This window comes from Rhinoraja longicauda, chromosome 33 (assembly GCF_053455715.1).
Source record: "Rhinoraja longicauda isolate Sanriku21f chromosome 33, sRhiLon1.1, whole genome shotgun sequence".
NCBI lineage: Eukaryota > Metazoa > Chordata > Chondrichthyes > Rajiformes > Arhynchobatidae > Rhinoraja > Rhinoraja longicauda.
Window position 1 is genome coordinate 285276 of NC_135985.1, and position 19734 is coordinate 305009.

The 19734-nt window shown below is 48.3% G+C and overlaps 1 protein-coding gene across 3 annotated transcripts in view; it reads right to left on the minus strand.

Moving 5' to 3' along the window:
* Positions 1 to 19734, minus strand: part of aldh1a3 (aldehyde dehydrogenase 1 family, member A3) — a 45459-nt gene continuing 25725 nt past the window's right edge. For 2 of the 3 annotated variants that reach the window (XM_078427491.1, XM_078427493.1), the window contains exons 4-13: positions 17827 to 17956; positions 15945 to 16006; positions 13051 to 13179; positions 11385 to 11498; positions 9540 to 9642; positions 6872 to 7056; positions 5088 to 5252; positions 4846 to 5003; positions 3395 to 3469; positions 1 to 601 (exon numbers count right to left, since the gene is read on the minus strand). In XM_078427491.1, coding sequence (XP_078283617.1) covers positions 529 to 601; positions 3395 to 3469; positions 4846 to 5003; positions 5088 to 5252; positions 6872 to 7056; positions 9540 to 9642; positions 11385 to 11498; positions 13051 to 13179; positions 15945 to 16006; positions 17827 to 17956 — 1194 coding nt within the window. In that variant the 3' untranslated portion in view covers positions 1 to 528. The remainder of the gene's footprint in view (positions 602 to 3394; positions 3470 to 4845; positions 5004 to 5087; positions 5253 to 6871; positions 7057 to 9539; positions 9643 to 11384; positions 11499 to 13050; positions 13180 to 15944; positions 16007 to 17826; positions 17957 to 19734) is intronic. The other variant, XM_078427492.1, reaches the window with a different exon arrangement.

The following is a 19734-nucleotide window of genomic DNA, read 5'->3' on the forward strand; positions in this document are numbered from 1 at the left end:
TCAAGAATTAGATACAAAAAATGATTTTTCAAAGTTGATGTCCAGACCCTCCACTTTGCCCGTGGGGAATTTGGGAGACATGTTCTCCAGTGATTGCTTATCATCCTCAGGGAGGTGCTTTGAAGTACTTTATATTAAAGGCATCACATCATCCCAACCGGTCTGTCATGGGTCGACATTGTGCCTTGCTGCCAGTGAAGGAAACTGAGATTGAAGAGGTCCCAGTGAATGATGGGTACGTGCCAGCTTACGCCAACCATGCCACCTTACGCCCGTCCTATGTATGAAGACTGCAGACCGTCTCCTTCAGTCACTGGCAACACTGACTGAAAACGCTAATATCAGGTTAAATCTATGTTTTAAAAGGAAATATAAAAATATTTTCTTTGTGCAAAGTCAGAAATTATTTTTTAAGAACTTAAAGCTTTTGCCCAGTTATAAAACTTGATTTTGTCAGTGTCCTTATTGTTCTTCATCTTTCAGATGTTCTCCAGGCCCTCTGGTACCATTTCAGTCCACTTCACCAGTTTACTGGCATTTCTGTGAGATTTTGATGGTGACAGTTTTTACTTCTGTGTACTCCTTCAGCCCATATTCACCCCTATAGAGAACAGCACAATAAACATTAGCGCCAAACAGGTGTGTACAGGCATCTTTGCACATGGCAGTGTGAAATAGAAATACATCAATACTCTTGACTGATGAAGGTCTTTAGGGTGAAACGTTACTCTCTTTCTCTTTCCACAGACACTGCTCGGACCTGCTGAGTGTTTACTGTATTTTCTGTTCTTGCTTGAGACTTCCAGCATCTATAGATTTTTTTATTCTCTTTCATTTTCAATGTTTGGTTTGAATGAGTAAAGCTGTCTGTGAACATTTACCCCCAATTTAACAAGACCCTCTCCATCCCCAGCCCATCCCCATGACCACATAGTTTATCAGCTCCAGTAAACAGCCAGAAAGAAGCAGCTTCCTCGTCTGGAGAGAGAAAACCACGTGACCAAGGGGCTCTAAGTCTGGCTGGACGTTCCCCAATAAATCTAAAACTAATATAAATTGTGAACAAGTAGCTGACAATCAAATGGAAGAGGATGGGCCGAGGAGCCTATTTCTGTGCTGTACCATGTACAGGTAGATGAGATCAGCTTAACTTGGCATTGTGTTTGGTACAGACATTGTGGGCCGAAGGGCTGTACTGTGCTGTGTTCTATGTAAGGTGGCAATAGCTAATAAACCTTACTTGGCAGCTAACATTTTAGGGACAAATAATATTGAGGTCCACGTTCACATTGGGAGCTCGAGTTTCTCTGTCTACCGTCAGTAATTTCATTCTGCTTATTCTTCTCTCAAACAGCAGCAATGGGAAATTATTATTTGCACAAGACATCATTCACAGCTAATTATCAGTTTGGTAAAATTAAAGCTAATTTGATCAATAATTATTGGTAACAGCTGCTTTGAGAGCAGGCTTCGCCCTGTAAAGCTGTGAGCATCCTGTTTAATAACTGAGTAGTCAGGGACTAAGTCATCTGATGGACTGGGACTTAGTCATCTTATTTATACATACTGGCTGCAACCAGGTCTCAGTCTGGTTCAATCTAAATGAGACTGGGACAGACATAGAATCACACAGGGCTTATGCCCATTGATTAACTAAAAGGAGCTAACAACTAATATTAAAAGGTACAAATCCAATGTGAGTTAAAGGCAGTGAGGTGATTAATGTAGAGACTACTGCCTCAGTCCATCATTCTGAGGGAGAGAGGGTGAGTGCCCCATCCTGCCTCTTTGATGAAGCATGACTGCTCAGTGAGTCTCGGGTGCTAAATCCCAAGGGATTTCTGGTCCATCGTACCTTCAGTCTGGTGGTCAAGGAGACAGATTTCCACCTCACTTCTGCGATGCATTAAGTCTATTTAGGATTTCTCTCACATCACAAGGTTAATGATTTATCAGCTGTACAACAAGACACTAAGTGAAACAAGAGAAGCCAATATACAAGTTTAGATATTGTATGCCCCTTCTTAGCACTGTACTTATAAGCTAAAGCTGTAGTCTCAATCTTCCAATCTACTTTATTGGGACCCTTGCACTTTTTAAAATCTGCACTTTCTCTGTGCTGTAATGCTGTAACACTATATTCTGCACTCTTTCTCTTTACACCACCTGTTGTACTTCTGCATGAGTTGATTATACTCGTAGAGTATGATTGCACTGGATTGTATCTTGGTCATACTCAACAATAATAAAACAATACTTGGTCGCCCTGTTCTGGTACAAATTTACAAAACAGCTGTAAGATACAATATCACAGGGGAGAGCAGGACAGGAGTGTATTTTGGGGAAGATGCACAGATTTCTGTTTTTAATGGCGAGTTTCTGTGATCTGCAAATTGCTGTTGAAGAAAGAGATGGTGAAAGAGATTCAGAAGTAAATGTCAAAAGGCAATTGGATAAACATTGGATCTTTTGTTTCAGTTCCAAGAGCCCCCAAACTAACCTGCCACGTCCCCTTCCTCTGGGAGTTACTTCCTCACAACCTGCTGTCATGAAGGATGGGGGGATGGGGGGTCTTAAGTACTAAAGACAGACAGGATAGAGGGGTTCTATGTTTCACACAACCCCTACTCTGGGATAATACCCAACAATGAGAGCAGACACTGTGGCACAGCGGGTAGAGTCGCTGCCTCACAGCACCAGGGACCCGGGTTCGATCCTGACCTTAGCTGCTGTCTGTGTGGAAGATGCACGTTCTTCATGTGACCACATGGGTTTCTTGGTGGAACAGCGCCTCGTATTTTGCTTGGACAGCTTACCACACAAGGGTATGAATATTGAGTTCAAGTAAGCCTTGCATTCCTTCTCCCTCCGCTGCTAGTTCCACTGTTTGCATCCATATGTCCCTTCGTTACCACCTCTTCCTCACCCAACCATGGACCATTGTGGGCTCCACCTTTCCTGAGTTATTACTGTCGGCTCTGATTTGTTCTGAACCTTTTCAGACCTTGGGTGGCACGGGTGGGCAGCGGTAGAGTTGCTGCCCTACAGCGCCAGAGATCCAGGTTCAATCCTGACTGATGGGTGCTGTCTTTATGGAGTTTGTACGTTCTCCCTGTGACCTGCGTGGGTTTTCTCTGAGATCTTTGGTTTCCTCCCACTCTTCAAAGACGTGCAGGTTTGTAAGTTAAATGGCTTGGTATAAATGTAAAATTGTCCCTAGTGTGTCATGTAGTAACGTGTGGAGATTGCTGACCCAGAGGGCCACGCTGCGTCTATATCAAAAAATGTCAGTTTCAACGTGCTGCCAGACAGAGAAGAATTCGAGCACGTTCCTAATGGGAATAACAGACACAGATCTGGAATTCAAACAAAAGTTAAAGTTCTACATTCTTACATTTCTCTTCCATTTCCAGACATTTTGAAGCCTCCAAAGGGGGCCTGGACATGCAGAGCATTATAGCAGTTAATCCTGTAAAGGAAGACAGAAGTCTATTAAACGATTATATCTTCAGTGGTGATCGCCACCTTGTGGCCACTGTACTCCGGGCAGCCTCCCAGGCCACTGTGTCGGACCGGCAAGTACAGGCCAATGGTCACATGAGGCAGAGCTGGTTCCAGGTCCCACAAGGTCACGTGTTGGCGTCATGCCCCAGGGGGATGTGGAGGACACGTGTGACAGGACTCGGCTCCATCCCCACCCACGCATGGGAATCCTTGGCTAATGACCCCTCACAGTGGAGAAGGCAGAGAGATGTTGCCAGGACTCGAGGGCCTGAGTTACAGGGAGAGGGTGGTCAGGCTAGGATTATTCCTTGGAGCGCAGGAGGATGTCGTGTGATCTTAAAGAGGCGTATAAAATCATGAGGGGAATAGAGTGTGAATGTTGCAGAGAGCCCTTTGCCCAGGGTAGGTGAATCAAAAACCAGAGGACATAGGTTAAAGGTGAAATGGGAAAATATTTAATATGAACCTGAGGGGCAACTGTTTTTACATAAAGGGCGGTGGGTGTATGGAACGAGCTGCCAGAGGAGGTAGTTGAGGCAGGTACTAACACAAATGTTTAAAAAATATTTGGACGGGTACATGGATAGGACAGGTATAGAGAGAAAATGGGCCAAACACAAGCAGGTGGGACTAGTGTAGATGGGACATGTTGGCCGGTGTGGGCAAGTTGGGCCGAAGGGCCTGTCTCTGTGCTGTTTTACTCTATGACTCTCGTCAATCACCTCAGAACTGGAAGGAGACCCTAGCAGGGAAGACGGTGGAACAGCAATGGCAGGTATTCCTGGGAATAATGCAGAAGTTGCAGGATCAATTTATCCCAAAGAGGAGGAAAGATTCTAAGGGGAGTAAGAGGCACCCGTAGGTGGCAGGAAACATGTTCCCAATGTTGGGGGAGTCCAGAACCAGGGGCCACAGTTTAAGAATAAGGGGTAGGCCATTTAGAACGGAGATGAGGAAAAACTTTTTCAGTCAGAGAGTTATAAATCTGTGGAATTCTCTGCCTCAGAAGGCAGTGGAGGCCAATTCTCTGAATGCATTCAAGAGGGAGCTAGATAGAGCTCTTAAGGATAGCGGAGTCAGGGGGTACGGGGAGAAGGCAGGAACGGGGTACTGATTGAGAATGATCAGCCATGATCACATTGAATGGTGGTGCTGGCTCGAAGGGCCGAATGGCCTCCTCCTGCACCTATTGTCTATTGTTCGGGTGATCACTGGTGGGACTCGGTGGGTCAAAGGGTGTGTTTCCGTGCTGTATCTCTAAACTAAAGTAAAACTTCAGAGAGAAATACAGGTGGAACTATGATGATAATCTGGGTGGGAAATGTTTGATTTGAGGTTTACCATACGGTTCCAGACTGCAGGGCCTTGGCCAAGGTCATTGCTCGGTCGATGCTGGTAGTGAACACTCCTGCGGTCAGCCCAAACTCGCTGCTGTTGGCTCTTCTGATCACCTCCTCCATGCTCTTAAACTTCATGATCACTTGGACCGGTCCAAAGATCTGCAGCACAGGAGAGGTACTGGTTACGTGTGCTAGTGTGTGTAACGTTCTCACTAAATCGTCCGGTTGCTGCGGCGGACGTACCTCCTCCTTGGCGATGCGCATGGAGTCCGTCACCTCTGAGAAGATCGTGGGTTGAATGTAGTGACCCTCGTCCCCAGAGGCAGCCCCGCCAGATTCCAGCCGTGCCCCTTCCTTCTTGCCACTCTCGATCAGCTCCAGGACTTTGTCAAACTGGTCTTGGTCGATCTGCGTGGGTGGAGAGAAATAGAGGTGGTGGAGATGTGAGCGAGCCTACCTGTGGTGGAGAGGTGAGCGAGCCCACCTGTGATGGAGGTGAGTGAGCCCACCTGTGGTGGAGGTGAGTGAGCTCACCTGTGATAGAGGTGAGTGAACCCACCTGTGACAGGGGTGTGTGAGCCCACCTGTGATGAAGGTGTGCGAGCCCAGCTGTGACAGAGGTGTAAACAGTGCTTTATAAAGTCAGAGTTATACAGCATGCAAACAGGCCCTTCGGCCCATCTTGTCCATGCCGACCAAGTTGGCATTCAGGGCTAGTCCCATCTACCTGCATTTCGCCCTGATCCCTCAAGCCCTTCCTGTCCATGTACCTGTCTAAATAACTGTGGAAATGATGTTCATTGATGGTCACCAAATATCCCATGGAATAGTTGAATCTATTCCTGTTTGAGCATAAACAAGAATGTAATGTTTTCTCTATTTAAGTAAACTTATGAAGGCACTGAGTTTATTGTATGTGGGCAGCACAGAGGCGCAGCATGTAGTGCACCAGCGACCCAGGTTTGATCCTGACCTTGGGTGCTGTCTGTGTGGAGTTTGCATGCTCTCCCTTTGACCAGATGGGTTTCCACTGGGTGCTCCGGTTTCCTTTCACATCCCTGAGACACGCAGTTTTATAGTTTAAATTGCTACAGGATGAGGAAGTTGGATGACATATAACTGGTGTGAACAGGTGATCAAGATCGGCATGGACTCGGTGGGCCAAAGGGCCTCTTTCCATGCTGTACATTTCGAACAATTCAATTCAAGTCAACCTGATGCAGGGAGGTTTATATGCTCCCAGTTTCAGCAACATGCAATGAGAAGTCAATCAGCTCGAATGTTGCTGAAACATCAACCTACACAACAGGACACCTCTAGTGCCTCACTCAGGGTGATGGTGTGCAATGGGACAAGCTGCCTATTACACATCACAGCCACTTACACTGACCATAGAGTGACCATGTGCTCCTGGACATTCCACATTGAGCTCAGACGATGCTTCAGAGTGATTGAAAGAGAGTGAGACAATTTAAAAATTTACCCCAGTGTTAGAAACTCACCCACAACCTGGTTTAGGTAATTAATCTACAAACACCCCCTCCCCGCCCGCCTTCTTCCCCCCTCCCCTTCCCTGTACCGCACCTGGGTGTGCACCCATTTCTCCCTTTCCCCTTCCTCCGTCCCCTCTCACTTATATTCCATCCTCTGGCTTCACTATTCACACGTTCTCTCCTTATCTCACGCGATCAGATAATCCAACTTGTTCTTGCAAAGCCCACCCTCTCCCAGAATAATGTATCCACCCCTGATGTTAAACCACTCTCTCACGGGATAATCCATCCTCTCCTTGGCTACCTCCCTCCCTCACCTCTGGGATCATTCACCTTGTACTACTGGGATGAGCCAAACTACTGCATGGCACAGATTAGTCTCATCAGTAAGCACCACCCAAGATAATCCAACCCCCCCCCCCCCCCCCCAACACTCCATGAGGTCATTGCCCGTCACAGTTTTGCGTTAATGCTGCGTTACTCTACATCAACCCCACTCCACACAGGTGGCTGCTCCAGGCAAGCTCCTCTTACCTGTGGTCCTTGTTCAGTTTTTGGGTCGAAGGGATTGCCCACCACTCTGCTCTTCACTCTGTCCACACTGCGCTGCACAAACTCCTTGTACACCGGCTCCTCCACAAAGATGCGAGCAGCTGCTGTGCAGCACTGGCCCTGGTTGAAGAAAGCCCCTTGTGAGGCACAGTCCACAGCGAGGCCCACTGAGGGGGAAACAGGGCCAGGCCCAGGTTATTGCCACATGGACCGAGCTACAGTGAACACTGAAATGCCTTAGTGTGTCTGCTCCTCAATGTAATCAGACATACTGTACATGAATACAATCCAGCCCAACTCAAGTACAAAGGGTAGAGCCATGGGAAAGATCCCGCAGTGTGGAGTATAGTTTCTCAACATTGTAGCACAACAGTTCCAGCTAAAAACTCCCAAGTGCACAATGGGTAGGTTGGAAGACTGCATCTGCAGTTCTTCATTTCTACATTCTGAGTTAAGGAGCTGTTTGGCTCACACCCCCTTAATGATGTTACTTTTGCAATGCATGCAGCGAGCATGCAGAAAGGAGCGCAGCAACTTCAGACCAGAGACCACACACAAACGTGACCTTTGCCACAGAGACCGTCACTTCCACATTGGTCTCTTCAGCCACAAGCGACGCTGCTCTAGCCGAGGTGTGGAGCAAGCAGCCAACCAGGATGCATCACCCATGGTCAGCCATGACCCAGGGGCCTATAGCAATGCGGTGAGGCAGGTATAATGGGACCAGCAGTGCACATAGAAAAATAAACTCCACTACAACAACGATGGCGGAAGTGACCAGTTCTGACATGGACTGAAAGAGAGAGAGTTCCCGGGTCTAGCAGGACGCAGTGCCTCAGTGCAAGGCGAGGTGCTGTTCCTTCTGCTTGTGTTGCCTACACCTCACTGAGTGTAACAGTGCGAGAGGCCACAGGTGGAGAGGGCAGAGTGTGTGAGCTCACACGTCCCGAGACTAAATGCAGGAACTCCACAAAGTGATCACACGATTGGCATTTGTTTCCTCCAACTAAATGTCGACTAGAGTGGAACGCGTCTGGAGAATCACTGCTTACCATTGGACAGATTGTTTAGGTTCCTGGAGTGGAAGGACTGGAAAGACAGGTGTTGCATTTCGTGCAGGTACAAGTGGAGGTGCCTAGGATGAAGGGAGTGGTTGGTGGGAACAGCAGAGATGGCCATGGTAGGTGACAGGAGCAATCTTGTTGAGTCTCATTGTCGGCAGCTCGTTCTCACCGAGCCCACAGCTAACAATGGCCTGTTTCCTTTATCATCGTTACTTTTTGCACATCTTTCATTCATTTGTTCTATATCTCTCTCTACATCACTGTCTATATCTCTCTCTACATCACTGTCTATATCTCTCTCTACATCACTGTCTATATCTCTCTCTACATCACTGTCTATATCTCTCTCTACATCACTGTCTATATCTCTCTCTACATCACTGTCTATATCTCTCTCTACATCACTGTCTATATCTCTCTCTACATCACTGTCTATATCTCTCTCTACATCACTGTCTATATCTCTCTCTACATCACTGTCTATATCTCTCTACATCACTGTCTATATCTTTCTCTACATCACTGTCTATATCTCTCTCTACATCACTGTCTATATCTCTCTCTACATCACTGTCTATATCTCTCTCTACATCACTGTCTATATCTCTCTCTACATCACTGTCTATATCTCTCTCTACATCACTGTCTATATCTCTCTCTACATCACTGTCTATATCTCTCTCTACATCACTGTCTATATCTCTCTCTACATCACTGTCTATATCTCTCTCTACATCACTGTCTATATCTCTCGTTTCCCTTTCCGCTGCCTCTCAGTCTGAAGATTGGTCTCGACCTGAAATGTCATCTATCTGCTGAATTGTTCCAGCTTGTTGTCTCCATCTTTCTCTGTCACTCCTGTTCACTTTAGTAAACTTGTTATGGCAACGACGACTATCCAGGAGAGATTCTATCAGATAGAGTGACAGAATGATACAGTGTGGAAACAGGCCCTTCGGCCCAACTCGCCCACACCGGCCAACGTGTCCCAGCTACACTAGTCACAGAGTGATACAGTGTGGAAACAGGCCCTTCGGCCCAACTCGCCCACACCGGCCAACATGCCCCAGCTACACTAGTCACAGAGTGATACAGTGTGGAAACAGGCCCTTCGGCCCAACTCGCCCACACCGGCCAACATGCCCCAGCTACACTAGTCCCACTTGCCTGCGCTTGGTCCATATCCTTCCAAACCTGTCCTATCCATGTACCTGTCTAATTGTTTGTTAAAGTCCCAGGCTCAACTACCTCCTCTGGCAGCTTGTTCCATACACCAGTTACCCCTCGGATTCCTATTAAATCTTTTCCCCTTCACCCAACAATCGACTGATCTCAGAGATGAAGGTGCTTAACCTGTGAACTCACATTCAGAGTCATATAGAACATCCAGCACGGACAGAGGCCGCTCGGCCCAACTCGCCCATGCAGACCCAGGGCACGTCCAAATTGCCCTTGTTTGCCCCGTCACCAGAGGTTGGGAATTCCTAACACGCTGCGTTTTAATTGACGGAAACACAATTTGACCATGGTTGGATGATGGAGCATCGTGAAATTCATTAAAAAAGACAAAAAGAGGTTTTTCTTACAATCAGAGTCGGCGAACACGATGAGGGGGTTCTTGCCTCCAAGCTCCAGCGTCACTCTCTTCAGATTGCTTCTGGAGGCCGCTTCCATGATGGACTTCCCCACCTGTCACATGGCAACAACAGGAGGACAATGGGTCTGAGCAACAGCAGCAGATCCTACACCTCCCTCTGTGGCCCACCCTCCCTGATGTGAAAATCAAGACCTGCCTTCTTTGCAACATGTGCTCACTTTGGTTCATCTAATCAACCGCACCAGTAATCCAAAACCGCATTTGATCTTGACTATGGGTGCTGTGTTTGTACGTTCTCCCCATGACCTGCGTGGGTTATCCCTGGTATTTAACATTCCCACTATTCATCTCACCAACGACAGAGTATTCCAAAGACATGTCATCAACGTATCTCCCCATATTTCCACTGTAGACTGCTGTACCCCACACTGCTGTACCCCACACTGCTGTACCCCACACTGCTGTACCCCACACTGCTGTACCCCACACTGCTGTGTCCCACACTGCTGTACCCCATACTGCTGTACCCCACACTGCTGTACCCCACACTGCTGTACCCCACACTGCTGTGTCCCACACTGCTGTACCCCACACTGCTGTACCCCACACTGCTGTACCCCACACTGCTGTACCCCACACTGCTGTACCCCACACTGCTGTGTCCCACACTGCTGTACCCCACACTGCTGTGTCCCACACTGCTGTGTCCCACACTGCTGTACCCCACACTGCTGTACCCCACACTGCTGTGTCCCACACTGCTGTACCCCACACTGCTGTACCCCATACTGCTGTACCCCACACTGCTGTACCCCACACTGCTGTGTCCCACACTGCTGTACCCCACACTGCTGTGTCCCACACTGCTGTGTCCCACACTGCTGTACCCCACACTGCTGTACCCCACACTGCTGTACCCCACACTGCTGTGTCCCTCACTGCTGTACCCCACACTGCTGTACCCCACACTGCTGTACCCCACACTGCTGTGTCCCACACTGCTGTACCCCACACTGCTGTACCCCACACTGCTGTACCCCACACTGCTGTACCCCACACTGCTGTACCCCACACTGCTGTACCCCACACTGCTGTACCCCACACTGCTGTACCCCACACTGCTGTACCCCACACTGCTGTACCCCACACTGCTGTACCCCACCCACCCTGCTGTACCCCACCCACCCTGCTGTACCCCACACTGCTGTACCCCACACTGCTGTACCCCACCCTGCTGTACCCACCCTGCTGTACCCCACACTGCTGTACCCCACACTGCTGTATCCCACACTGCTGTACCCCACACCGCTGTACCCCACACCGCTGTACCCCACACCGCTGTACCCCACACCGCTGTACCCCACACCGCTGTACCCCACACCGCTGTACCCCACACCGCTGTACCCCACACCGCTGTACCCCACACCGCTGTACCCCACACTGCTGTACCCCACACTGCTGTACCCCACACTGCTGTGGGGGTGGGTGGGGGTGGGGGCGGGGGCGGGGCACTCCGGCTGCTCTGTCCTATCTGGTGTTAAGCTTCTTGTGTCATTAGTCATTAGTGATTATTTCACTAACCAATACTTTTAAAATGTGTCTCCTTGTGAATACTCAGCGGCTGGTGTGGGCTCTAGGTCTGGCCATTCCTTGGTGTGTGATGGGGCCACACTCTCCCCACTGGTTGCAACCCACCCACACACGTGTCTCTGACCTGGTCTTCACCATAGATACATTGGACTGGAATTAGTGAGAAGTTGGGTCTGCCTGCTTTGATGCATGTCCTGGTGACAGTGTGTGTTTCTACAGGTGCCGGGCTGTGGTGCTGTGATACCTCGGTAGAGCCAGTGAAGGCAACTTTATCGATGTCTCTGTGGCAAGCTATTGCCGCCCCGGCTGTGGGGCCAAATCCTGGAACGATGTTGACCACACCGGGAGGGAACGGAACCTGAAAGTAAGAAATGGATTTGCAAGTTAAAGATTGGAATCTCCAATCACTTCCAGCCTCCAGAGTAAGCAGCAGATGGCCATGGACATTAATGCAGGGCAATGTTTATACTGAAACTCGTGGATATTCCATTAAAATGTTGCATTACACCATCTAACTCTTAGAACATGAGAACATCCGACTTTCATGCTCTGATTTTTTAGTTTAGTTTCTAGTTTTGGAAGTGAGTTTGGTGTGGATGCCACTGTAGATATGGCTGTGTTCTCAGTGGGAGAGCTCAGGAGAGAGCAGCAATGGTTCTGAATAACCGTGAGGATGTGACACAATCTTTCCCCCTCCCCTCCACAACCCCCCCCCCAATCCAACATGTTCTTGCTGGGGGTCTCAGCTGTCCATGCCAAGGGTGCTTGTGGTGTTTCTCTGTGCCAACGTTGCCCTGGTCTGGAGGTTCACACGTCAACCTGCAGCTGGGGATCTGGGCAGCAGGGGGCAGTGTGTCCTACAGGAGGCAGCTCTACTTTAACACTGAACAGCCCACAGCCTGAGCCACACCACATGGAACCAGACCCTTTGCTTGCTCCATCCCCACCTACACTAGGGCACCCATTTACACTGAGGTGGACCCGGTGTGGGGGACCACCGAGCACTCAGGGGGCCACAATGGAATATGTGTTCAACAAAGACTTGTCACTCGTGACAATAAAGTATCATTCATTCAACACTGTGATGCAGCAGGTAGAGCTGCTGCCTTACAGCCTCTGTGATTCAGGTTCAATCCTGACCAGGGGCATTGTATGTGTGGAGTTTGCACGTTCTCCCAGTGACTGTTGGTCAGTGGGGAGCAGGTTGGTGAGAATGTCAGGAAATTAAAATGGGTTTGTGTAGGATGAGTGTGTGTGTTAAACGGTCATCACGGGTACATTGGGTCTGCTGTATCTCTCTGGCACTATAACCCCAGTACCATCTAAGGAGACCGCTCATCAATGATGGGACTCTGCCTGTCTGCATCGTAGACGCAAAGTGTTCTTAAAAGAATCTGTACTTCTGTATTTTATATTTTGATTAACTCAAATAATTATAGGATTATTTTTTGCTGATACAAGCTGCCTGATTAACATTCTATTACTGACCCCTATAGAGTGTTCCCATGTACATCTCGTTTCCCTGATCCCTAACCAGTCTGAAGAAGGGTCTTGTCCCAAAACGTCACCCATTCCTTCTCTCCTAGATGCTGGCTGACCCGCTGAGTTACTCCAGCATTTTGTGATACCTTCGATTTGTACCAGCATCTGCAGTTATTTTGTACCAGTTATCAGCAGTAACAGAGACGTCTGTTACTGACCTCCCTGATTAACGCTCCCATGTAGAGTACTCACAGAGACATCTGTTACTGACCTCCCTGATTAACGCTCCCATGTACAGTACTCAGAGACATCTGTTACTGACCTCCCTGATTAACGCTCCCATATAGAGTACTCACAGAGACGCCTGTTACTGACCTCCCTGATTAACGCTCCCATGTACAGTACTCACAGAGACGCCTGTTACTGACCTCTCGCACTAACGCTCCCATGTAGAGTGCCGTCAGTGGAGTCTGCTCAGCTGGTTTAATCACCACCGTGTTCCCACAGCACAGTGCTGGCGCCACCTTCCACACGAACATCAGCAGAGGGAAATTCCACTGAGGAAAGAAACAAAGTCAGCCACAGGGTGTGGTGTGGGTGGGGGGGGGTGTGGGTGGGTGTGGGTGGGGGGGGGGGTGTGGTGTGGTGGGGGGGGGGGTGTGGTGTGGTGGGGGGGGGTGTGGTGTGGTGGGGGGGGGGGGGGGTTAGTGAGTGAGATGGACTGCACTGTAGGATTGGCTACAAGTGGTCAGACGCATTGGGAGTATTGTGAGCAGTTTTGGGCTCCATATCGGAGGGATGTGCTGGCTCTGGAGAGAGTCCAGAGGAAGTTTACGAGAGTTATCTCAGGAATGAGTGGGTTAACATATGATGACGTTTGTCGGCACTGGGCCTGTACTCGCTGGAGTTTAGCAGGATGAGGGGGAACTACCAAATAGTGAAAGGCCTGGATAGCGTGGATATGGAGAGGATGTTTCCATTAGTGGGAGAGTCTAGGACCAGAGGGTATAGCCTCAGAATAAAAGGACGTACCTTTAGGAAGGAGATGAGGAGGAATTTCTTTAGCCAGAGGGTGGTGAATCTGTAATTTCATTGCCACAGAAGGCTGTGGAAGCCACATCAATGGATATTTTTAAGGCACTGATAGATGGATTCTTGATTAGTGCTTAGTGTCAGGGTTTATGAGGAGAAGGCAGGAGAATGGGGTTAAGAGGGAGAGATAGATCGCCATGATTGAATAGTAGAGTAGACGATATGCCGAATGGCCTAATTCTGCTCCTAGAAGTTATGAACCTGATTAAGTGGGAGGGAGAGGGAGGTTTCTGATCAGGAGCTGAGATAATGACCAGGTTGGGTACAAGAAACGTTCCGGAGTGTGCCATGGTTTGGTCACCTGAAGTGCCAACACTCCAAGCCACCTGCCCCAGTAATCTTCCCACTGTTGCCTGAAACAGATATCAGAAGGCAGCTTGAACTGCGAGCTGGAGTGGCCATTGCTGAGTGGGACATATCAGTGTAACCCTCCTCAGATCCAATAACCACAGTTGTACATTTGCAAAACAAAGGCCCCTTCTCAGTTTTTAACGTGATTCATCAATATATATCTGATATAAAGCCTCAGCTTATAAACGGCATGACACGATATGGACCATATTAAATCCCCAGACATTCTGTTGCAAAAGTCGTCCCTGGAAACAATGGATGAAGACCAGAGGACATGGGTTTAAGGTGAAGATGAAGAGGAAAAGATTTAATAGGAATCTGGGTAACTTTTCCACACAGAGGGTGGTGGAACAAACTGCCAGATGAGGTAGTTGAGGCAGGGACAATCCCAACGTTTAAGAAACAGTTAGACAGGTACATGGATAGGACAGGTTTGGAGGGATATGGGCCAAATGCGGTCAGGTAGGACTAGTGTAGCTGGGACATGTGGGCCGGTGTGGGCAGGTGGGACTAGTGTAGCTGGGACATGTGGGCCGGTGTGGGCAGGTGGGACTAGTATAGCTGGGACATGTGGGCCGGTGTTGGCAGGTGGGACTAGTGTAGCTGGGACATGTGGGCCGGTGTGGGCAGGTTGGGCTGAAGGGCCAGTTTTTCATGCTGTATCACTCTATGACCATAGGATTCTAAGATCAAACTGTTTGACGACTCGGGTCAACAGTGTTTCACGGACAGTGGATCACGGAGTATCTGGCTCTGCTCTGCTGCAGACAGGTGGGATTAGACGTGGTTTACTGGAGGTAAATGGCATGACGGTCTACTGTGGGATGTGACAGTGTCAAGCAGATTGGTCAAAGGTAGACGATGGGGATTGGTGAGATGGCAAGATCTGAGGCTGGGTGGCCTTGCCGTGGAGATCAGGTCTTCATGACCAGAAGGAACAAGCAGCGTGATCATGGTTAAGGTCTTGTTTCGAGGCAGAGTGGACGGTGTGATGTCCAGCCATTGGCCGTAGCAGTGCAGCGTCCACTCTTACCAGGTCAAAGTTACCACAATGAGATGGCTGCAGAAGGCAACCAGCCCCACGCCAATCACCAGCAGCAAAATACTTCAAAACTTCAATATATTTTGGGCACCAAAATATTTTTGCAGAACCACATTGCAATATTAAATGGAAAAGTGCACTTCCTTACTTTAATTCAGTTTGACAATAGACAATAGGTGCAGGAGGAGGCCATTCAGCCCTTCGAGCCAGCACCGCCATTCAATGTGGTCATGGCTGATCATTCACAGTCAGTACCCCGTTCCTGCCCTTTCCCCATACCCCCTGACTCCGCTGTCATCAAGAGCTCTAACTAACTCTCTCTTGAAAGCATCCAGAGAATTGGCCTCCACTGCCTTCTGAGGCAGAGAATTCCACAGATTTACCACTCTCTGAGTGAAAAGTTTTTTATAAAAGCCATTTGAACTTTTTAACATAGAACATAGAACAGGACAATGTTTGTGCCGAACATGATGCTAAATTAAACTGATCTCATCGGCCTGTACATGATCCATATCCCTCCATTCCTTGCATATCCACATGCCTATCTAAAAGCCTCTTAAACACCACTATGGTATCTGCCTCCACCACCAACCACCCTGGCAGTGCGTTCCAGCACCCACCACCCTCTGTGTACAAAACCTGCCTCACCCACCTGCATTAAACCTTCCCCTCTCACCGTATAGCTGTGCCCTCTAATGTTGGACATCTCCACCCTGGGGAAAAGGCTCGGACTGTCTACCCCATCTATGCCTCTCATCATTTTACATACAGTTAGTAAACTATTTTCAGTCAGCAAACAAAATGTAAATAGGACCCTAACAGCAGGTGCCACCTTACCGGGGTGATCTGGCCGCACACACCAATCGGCTCGTGTCTTGTAAACATGACGAAGTCTCCATCTGCCCAAATAAAGGACAACAATGACAGGCAATCGAAACGTCAATAAAACGTAATAAAAGTAACAGCATGATCATTGTTACAACAATCCTCCAGAATATGATGTTGCACATTCTTCTAATGCTGTGGCATTTTAAACACCTGAGGACATTGGAATCAACACAGGGGCATCATTTACACGCCTGTCATTAAGTGTCAGGCAGTAAACATTGAGCTGAGAAATATGTAGGCACCACGCCAGACGTGAAGGCGTTGTGAAGCTGGATGATTAATGAATGTGTAATGGAGCAACTCTGCACGTCACCGCATGTCCGTGTCACTCATCACTGCGTGTCCCAGTCCGTGTCACACGTCATTCCTAGTCCGTGTCACACAGCACTGTGTGTCCATGTCACATGTCACTGTGTCTGTGTCACACGTCACTGTGTCTGTGTCACACGTCATTATGTGTCCATGTCACACATCATTCCTAGTCCGTGTCACACGTCATTGCGTATGTGTCACACATCATTGCGTGTCCTAGTCACACATCACGGCTTGTCCGTGTCACACGTCATTGCGTGTCCGTGTCACCCATCATTGAATGTCCATGTCACCTGTTACTGTGTGTCTGTGTCTGTGTCACACGTCATTGCGTATCCGTGTCACATGTCATTGCATGTTTGTGTCACACGTCACTGCGTGTCCGTGACACATGTCACTGCGTGTCCATGTCACACGTCATTGCGTGTCTGTCACACATCATTGCGTGTCCGTGTCACACGTCACTGCGTGTCCTAGTCCTAACAACCTTCGCAGCAATGATGGTGGAACAGCAATGACAGGAGTTTTGGGGAATAATTCGGAAGATGCAGGATCTTTTCATCCCAAAGAGGAAAAAAGATTCTTGGGGGTGAATGAGGCGACCTTGGCTAACAAAGGTAATCAACGACAGTATTAACCTAGAAGATTAGTGGGAAGCTAGAGGATTGGGAAGCTTTTAAAAACTAACAGAGGCAACCAAAAAGACAATAAGGGGAGAAAAGAAGAATGATGAAAGTAAGCTGGTCAATAATATATAAAGAGGACACCAAGAGTTTATTGGGATATATAAAGAGTAAAGGACCACTGGAAACGATGCTGAAGAGGTAGTAATGGGGAATGTGGAAATGGCAGATGAATTGAACACGATTTTATTGTCAGTCTTCATATTGGAAGACACCAGCAACGTGCTGGAAATTCTACGTGCTGGGGTGTTAGTGGAGAGGCTCTTACCAGGGAGAAGGTGCTTGGGAGGTTTACAGGGCTGAAGGTGGATAAGTCACCTGGATGGATGGACTGCACCCCAGGATTCTGAAGGAGGTGGCTTGAGATTGTGGAGGCATTAGTAGTGATCTTTCAGGAGTCACTAGAGTCAGGAGTGGTCGCAGAGGACTAGAAAATTGTAAACGTAACTCTGCTGTTGGAGAAGGGACCAAGGTAAAAGAGGGGAAACTATAGGCCAGTCACCCTGACCGCAGATTTTAGAGTCCATTATCAAGGATTCAGAGCAGTTAGTAGCTCATGAGAAAAAAGGCCAAAGTCAGCATGGTTTTGTGAAGGGGAGATCTTGCCTGACAAATCTGTTGGAATTCTTTGAGGAATGGGCAAAGATAGACATAGAAGAGTCAGTGGATCATTGCTTAGATACAGTCGGTGTGATGATCGCAGAACCAGCAGAAAGATCTCATAAGTGACTGAGGCAGTCCAGGGAATAATATTGAAGGCTCTGGTTGGTTAGTACGGGCGAGTTGCCAGATTTACTTGTGTAAACAGTAGAATTCCATGATGATGTGAGACTCACCCACTGGTATACTCTTCCCATGGATTTTATCTGCCCAGCCGGCATAGTAGCGGAGTGTCCTGATGCACCCTTCCAAGTCGATGGCAAATGATTGCAGGAATGGTTTGCCTGTGTCCAATGTTTCAAGCGTCTGACAAGTTCAAATAAGAGTGGATTTAGAATAGATCAGTTAGCCCTGAAAATAGGCCCAATTAACCTGTACATACAAGGAACTGCAAATGCTGGTTTACAAAATAAAAAGGCACAAAGTGCTGGAGTAACTCAGCAGGTCATGCAGCATCTCTGAAGAACATGGATAGGTGACATTTCACAGAGTGCTGGAGTAACTCAGCGGGTCAGGCAGCATCTCTGGAGAGCATGGATAGGTGACGTTTCACAGAGTGCTGGAGTAACTCAGCGGGTCAGGCAGCATCTGTGGAGAACATGGATAGGTGACGTTTCACAGAGTGCTGGGGTAACTCAGCGGATCAGGCAGCATCTTTGGAGAACATGGATAGGTGATGTTTCGGGTCAGAACCTTTCAAGGGTGTCCTCCAGAGTTGCTGCCTGACCCACTGAGTTGCTTCATCACTCTGTGGCATCCCATAGGTGGTTCGACTTTCTCTTGTTGGAGTTGGTCACCATCGGCCAATTTCGTAATACAATTCCTACTTTGCCAATTTTTATCTTAACTTAGAAGATTGTCCGATCTTGCTGCAAGTGGCCACACAGTGATGCATTATTGGAACAGAACTGAGTAAAGTCATGGAGTCATATGGAGGAGGAATAGATTGGGTAAATGCCCAGAGTCTTTGGCCCAGAGGTGGGGGATCCAGAATGAGAGGACAGGGGTTTAGGGTGAGGGAGGAAAGATTTAATAGTAACTCGAGGGTTAACGTTTTTTACACAAATGTTGGTGGGTGTATGGAAGGAGCAGCTGGAGGAGGTAATTGAGGCAGGTACATGGATAGGACAGGTTTAGAGGGATATGGGCCAAACGCAGGCAGGTGGGACTAGTGTAGATGGGGCATGTTGGCTGGTGTGGGCAAGTGGGACTAGTGTAGATGGGGCATGTTGGCTGGTGTGGGCAGGTGGGACTAGTGTAGATGGGGCATGTTAGTCGGTGTGGGCAGGTTGGGTGTGGTAATAGAATCATTACTTCTAGACTTCAAAACACTGCTCACAAAATGCTCTTGTTTTGAGTTACTGCTCAATATGTAGGTTAATTGGCTGGGTAAATGTAAAAATGTAAAAAATGTAAAAATTGTCCCTAGTGGGTGTAGGATAATGTTAATGTATGGGGATCGCTGGGCGGCACGGACTTGGTGGGCCGAAAAGGCCTGTTTCCGGCTGTATATAGATGATATGATATGATGATTACATCTGATGCTTATCGTGTTAACTGGTTTTATCCTCCAAGATCAAATAGGAAAATGGGTTTCTTTATCAAACATCCATAAATCTTTCATCTTTGTTGAACAGACTGTGATCCAGTTCCCAGTATCTTCTGCATTAATGGTTGTCACCACCACAATCTGCACATCGACTATTGTCCTTTCCTCTTTCTCAGGCTTGCCCTGATTCAGACTGAAAGAGCCCATGTGCACAATTGATGATATCCTACACCCTTGGGAAACTGCAGCCAAGGTATCTGTGACGTGGCTGCATGCCAAGATGCTCATTGCAGGGTCGAGCAGAGCTTCAGTGGAGCCATTACCACATTAAACAAAACTTCACTCTTGTCAAGCCATCCATGACCGCTTGAAGCAACTCTGACACATAAACAGTCGGTCTCTGTGCATTCTGGCAGCCCTGGGGTTGAGCAATCTCACTGCTCCCACCCTACCCTGCCCAGTCTGAGATATCCCACTCACTGCTCCCACCCTACCCTGCCCAGTCTGAGATATCCCACTCACTGCTCCCACCCTA